This window comes from Uloborus diversus, chromosome 1 (assembly GCF_026930045.1).
Source record: "Uloborus diversus isolate 005 chromosome 1, Udiv.v.3.1, whole genome shotgun sequence".
NCBI classification, from domain to species: Eukaryota; Metazoa; Arthropoda; class Arachnida; order Araneae; family Uloboridae; genus Uloborus; species Uloborus diversus.
In genome coordinates, this window is record NC_072731.1 from 61,328,011 (window position 1) to 61,334,128 (window position 6,118).

Below are 6,118 nucleotides of genomic sequence, written 5' to 3' on the forward strand. Positions count from 1 at the left end.
TCGGCCGAGTAGTGAAAGGCCGAGTACTCGGTACTCGGTACGTCTCTAATTTTCAATTTTCCCTCACATGGATTCTGCTTTATGGTTGTTCCATGGAAATGTCAACCTCAACCTCGGGAAAATTTTTATTCAAAAAGCTTTAATTGTGACTTATCATTTTGTTCAGCATATTTTCTAGTATATAAATCTGGTAAAAGTTTGAAAAACTTCCTTTTGTTGTTTTCAGGGATAAAAACAGCCCGAAGACAAAAAAGAGGAAAAATTGCGAGACTTAAAATTTGAATATATATATATTTTTTACATTAAGTGAAATTACATTAATATTATACTGTCTTTCAAATATTAATAGATAAATGTTTTTTCGTTTTTTTTTTACTAGTAGAAATGCTAACAAATGAATAAATAAAATAAGCTTGCATTTATTTAAGATTTTAACAGATATATCAATTCCATTTACCACTTTCATTTTCCCACAGCCCACAAATCAGGTGAAATTAAAACTTTATAATGTGACATATAATGCTATAAAACTTCCATATAATTAAACACTTAATACAAGCTGAATCACTGGACACCATGATTATAAAATGACATTATCAGTGTAGCTAACCTTTTTGTGGAGTAGCTGGGTATATTCTATAAAAATCATTAAAAAACTAAACCCAATCTAAAACTTTTTGAATTTTGATGGTCATTTTAAGCACTAGCATAAAAATGATTATTTTTAAATTGATAAAAAAGTTTTAAACACTATGTCATGATTTGAGAAGATAAGCATCTTTAATTTGCTATATTTACATGTCTGTTATAATAAAATAGCACATTATAATTAAAATAAATTTGAATGTATTAAGATCTTTGGTAAGCCTGATAAGCATTAAAACTAGATTTGAAGAACGATGTTGGCTTAAATTAACTCGGATGGAATAGAATAAACATATTTGAATGGGTGTGGAAGTCTTCATAAAAAATAAATAAAGTATAAGAAGGGTTGAAAATATTAGTCAACAAAAAGGTATTAATGTCTAAACAGTAGAATGGCATAGCAGATAAAAATGAGAGTGTAACAGAAGTGGATGCAATCGGATTTCAAAAGCTACATCTAACGATTGCACCCACCATTACTCTCCAGCATTTTTCCCTCCATTCCTATTTCACCCACTTCACCAACACAGCAAAAAGTTTCTTGCTTCTTTCTACTCAAGAAAGAATGTATGCCTCAGCAAGAATCCTGATGGGAAGGTCGGGGCAGAAGGGAGGTGAGGGGGGTATTTGCGCGGATCGCTAGAAAGTGACTGAAATGGGCGTGGCAAAACAATGAGCGTACAAGTCTTCAGCAAAAAACAAAATACATACAAGAAGGGTTGAAAATAATAGTCCACAAAAAGTTATAAAGGTTTAAGTGATAGGATGGCACAGTAGACAAAAATGAGCGAGTGTTATGGAAGCGGATGCAATCGGATTTCGAAATGCATAAACGCCGACGCTTTCTATGTCACTCTCGAACCTTTTTCCCTCCCCACTCACAAAACGAAGCTCCTTCCTTCTTTCTACCTTAGAAAGAACCTTAGAAAGAACACGTAAGTCAGTAAAAATCTTGACGGGAAGAACACGATCGCGATCGATCGCTGGAAAATGCTCTGCGTCCGGGAAATGAAAAAAATACAAAAAGCGGAAAATCGTGGATTTGCGGAAGATTTTCATCCCTGTGTTTTTGTTCTAGCATTATAAGTGCATGGTTTCAAAAATGGCATAGCATATGCAAAAAAAACATAGGGTACATTTTTCTTGTATGTTGAAATTTACATGAATTTTTAAAATAAACTGTGTTCATTATGTAAGTTTAGATCTAGATTCAACAAAATTGAGTATTATTTTAACACACTTTATAAGATAAGCATTTTAATTAACTAAACTATTTCATTGTTTGACTGTGTTACGTTAGTCACAGAAATGGATATTTCCATTAAAAAATGGCCTTTTAAAGGCCTTCTTCAAAAATAAATTCTTCTTATATAAAGAAGATTTGTTCTTTAACTAAAGCAATACAACTACAGCTGAACATGCACTCAAATTGAGTTCAGTCTTAATGAAGGTGAGCTGTAACTTGAATTATGTTTTATTGCAACTTCTCCTTTAAATATCAAAATGAAATAATGTCAGCTCATGGGAAAATATTTGAAAATGCTACATTGACAGCAAGGGTGGCATTTCAACATTTCTAACCTCCTAACACACACAAATCTTTCACAACTAGCTGAGCTAATTGGAACAATTGAAAAACAGTTCAAGCAACAAAGTTATGATAGAAAACACATCGCCAAGATTTTTCTCCTTAAAATAACGCCAGCAACTTTAAAAATTGTGCTAGTCTTTGTTTTTCAACATTGAATAATATAGTCGCTATTCGCAAAACAATTCTTCTAGCTTTGTGCTATAAATTTTACTTATAATTGTAATATTTTACTTCTCTCTTTCAATAACCTATCAGTATAAATATTGAACTTATTCTTATACAAAATATTAACTCAATTTTATGACTTCATATCATCATGTAGATTTTTGTCATCTATTTCAAATTCATTTGGATTTTTTTTTTTTTTTTTAAGATTGATCTGCAGTAAGATTTTTTTATTTATTTATTTTTTTCTTTCGCTTCACTCTTGATTAAAATATACATCGGCGCAAAAATTAGAAATTGTTTTAATTTTAGAATAAGCTGAAGCTTGGACACAATCCGAAAAATCTGGCTAGTGGACTGAAGACACTTTGATAGAGTAAAGCATTTTTTCAAAAACTCTTCACAGTACAAACAAAGCGAATAAAAACTCAAAGTCCTTCATGTTAAAGAGCATCAGCTTTACCACCATTGAAAGAGTCGCTTTCAAATATTCAAATTTAACAAGGAGGGCTTTTACAGCTTTAAATCTTGGAGACCATCTTGTGTCACTCAGAGATGACCAAGTTAAAGAGCACCCAGAAAATGTTGTTGATGTGCGACTTTTTTTATAGGTGTGTACCCTATGGGAACATCACTGATAAAAACTCTCATGCTGTGCAGTATTTGTCTTGTTGTTCCTGGTTTCGTTAATGTTCACACAAATCTTTAGCAGTCTTAATGACAGTATGCTTCATTATGCCAGCCCAAAACTCGGAAAAATTTTACAGCACGTCTAGTCTACGGATGTTGCTTTTTTATTATCATGCAATGTACCTATCAATACAATAAAAAATCATATTTTTACTTAAAAAAAAATTGTACTTTTGTTCAATAGGTTTTGTATTGCACACACTTATGAGAAGAAAAATTTATCCGAAAGTGGATGTTAAAAGACTGTTGCACAATTACAGCATAAACACTTATTTAGGCATGACACTCGGCACCAAAAAAACGTTTTAAAAAATGCTGAACTGAAAGTACTGTCTTTTCAACAAGTAATTGCGGAACGTTAACAATTTTCAACTTTTAAATTGATTTTTTTTTTAAATATTTAAGGGAAATGTTCCATATTTCGGGTTTTCCGTTCTTATTATAACTCAAAATGCATCAGTCTTGATTAGTCAATAATCGAGCTGGAGGCAGATGTCATCTCATTGAAACTGACAGTGCCAACTAACTTGTAGATTACGTTAATCTATCTCAACAGTGAGTATCCGCAGCATTGTGCCATTTAACTTGTGAATTTTAGGCAAAGCTTGGGCATTTAGCAATAAGTTACCGCCCCAAAGCCAGGGCTCCAGGCAGAACTACATGCAATATACCCGGCAGCCCGGTTATCACATCCAGAGAGCAGTTTTCTTCTTATTAGAACTTATCAGCCTGGATTAGTGAATAACGAAGCTGGAGGCAGATATGATCTTATTGATGACGATTAAATTTGACAACAAGCAACAGGTTCTGGACCCAGGTAGGCTGGTCCTAGTCAGTTTATTAGTCCCCAATGAAGATCAATGGCACTCTTAACGCTATATTCACCTCCTTGCTCATTACCGCCTCTCCAAGTGCTCACAACCCTACTAAAGTAGTAATTCTTCCTAATTTTCAAGTTAACCAGAGATTTGGATAGCTTAAAACAATGACCCCTTGTTATGCTTTCTGTGCAGAAACTTAATCCATTAATATCTTTTATTTTGATAAATTTAAACAACTGAATCATATCTCCTCTGATTCTCCTTTGCTCCAAGCTATACATAGTAAATTTATTAAGTCTGATATCATAATTTAAATCTGAAAATCTCCTTACTAGTCTAGTTACTGTTCTTTGAACCCTTTCCAATACAAATATCTTTTCTCAGATAAGGCAACCAAAACTGAATAGCATACTCCAAATGAGGTCTTACTAAACTCCTACATAAAGGCAGAAACCTTCTTAGATTTTCAGTAAGTTACCGCCTTATAGCCAGGGCTAAAGCAGAAATACACTTCCAGCTTAGTCATTCCAGCCGAGGACTGTAGTTTCTGGCAGTGTATTTCATGTACTTAGATTTGTTTGAAATAGATCTATTGATAAGATAAACCCAAGCATGCTGTTGACTTTTTTACTTGTAATGCTGCACTGTTGACTAAACTTGAAATTCTGATTTATTAAGATACCCAGATGAATAACATTTTCTGCCTGACTAATGACTGAACCTTGTAAACAATAATTCGTATGCTTATTTCCATGACCTGAGTGTAACACTTGATATTTCCCTACTTATTAACTGCCATACCCCACTTATCCGCCCACCTAGTAATATGATTTAAATCCTCTTGAAGCAGTTATTCCCATAACTTTTACATCATCAGCAAAACAATTCATGTTTCCAGCAATATTTTCATTGATGTCATTCATAAAAATAATAAACAAGGCCCTAAACTGATCTCTGAGGAATCCCCTCAAAACATCACTCCACTTAGAATGATTTCCCCTCAAACTATTGTTTGTTTCCTTTCAGTCAGCCAATTCCTAACCCAAAGTAAAGTTTTTCCTCCTATTTCTATATCAGCTTTAAAAAATCTTAATATTTTATGCAATTATTGTAAATATTGTGTAATTACTTTAAATTACCTTGTAAATTCCAGGTGTTTTGTACAATATATCACGCACAGTAGTGTACCTCTGAATATATACTGGTGGATCGAATACAGGTCCTCCTTGCTCTACCAATTCTTCTTTCACGCAATTCTTTTGTTTTACAGTTTCATTCGAACATTCAGCCATTGTTAAAATGCTTTAAATAGTGTCATTCGGGAACTGGCAGTGTAACAAAGCTCAAGAGAACATTGCCAAATGTTTCTTTCATATAACACCTAATCTCTGCTAACTTTCTTTATATTTGCTCATCTATAACAAGATAAAAATACAATACAAATAAATCTTTAAAGAGTTTTCAACAAGAGATTCTTTCATATGAAATCAAAGAATTTTTTGTCTAAGGGGGAAATTTTTACACAAAGGTTTTCAACAAACGAGCTTACTCGAGTGCATGAACAAAACGTTTACTTCAAGTTTCAGACTCACAGTGACGTGTTGGGACAAAAATGAGTGGGAAAAAAAATGTGCAGTTTGAAAATTCAACTGCGTCTCCTTGAGTTCAAAAGGATGCAAAGAAAATTATGTCTAGTTGTACGAAGATTTCAGATTTTTGTACTTGTAAATTTTAGCTTTATAATACAAACCATTAAAACCTAATTTCAAACCAAAACTAAGTTTCTTACGGTTACAGTTGTTACTTTTCAGTTAATGAAAAATTAAAATGTTTGTGGCCATCCTCCATACTTAAATGGTAATTTTTGGCAGTTCAAAATTTAATACTGAACTCTGATAAATAAAGAATTTTGCATCCTAAATATGTAAAACACAAGCATATTAGCTTAGATCATATCGGAGCAATCGAGAACACGTCTACATAATCATGCTCAAGTACTAACGCTGACACGCAGCACACAAACACTACAGTCCCAACAGGGACTTTAACGTACACAAGCTAAACTTACAATTACATTTTCAGAGTAGTTTTGTACATGGATTACTATTAATACCATTTTGCTTCAAAGAGGCATTTGTGTGTGCATAAAGTATTTATTTGCTTTCTTTTTTTTTTTCAGAATACAATTTTTCGAAAGCATGAAATC

General features: G+C 32.9%; 1 protein-coding gene across 2 annotated transcripts in view; it reads right to left on the reverse strand.

Annotated features, from left to right (window-relative positions):
• The window catches only part of LOC129234606 (small RNA 2'-O-methyltransferase-like), a 42,357-nt gene extending 36,676 nt beyond the window's left edge, over positions 1–5,681 (reverse strand). Inside the window, exons 1-2 of one of the 2 annotated variants that reach the window (XR_008581556.1) lie at positions 5,462–5,681; positions 5,052–5,327 (exon numbers count right to left, since the gene is read on the reverse strand). Coding sequence is in view for 1 of the 2 variants with exons in the window: in XM_054868635.1 (XP_054724610.1) it covers positions 5,052–5,204 (153 nt within the window). In the remaining variant the exon portion in view is untranslated. Of the gene's footprint in view, positions 1–5,051 lie in introns of both variants that reach the window. The other variant, XM_054868635.1, reaches the window with a different exon arrangement.
• Between the last annotated feature and the right edge of the window lie 437 nt (positions 5,682–6,118).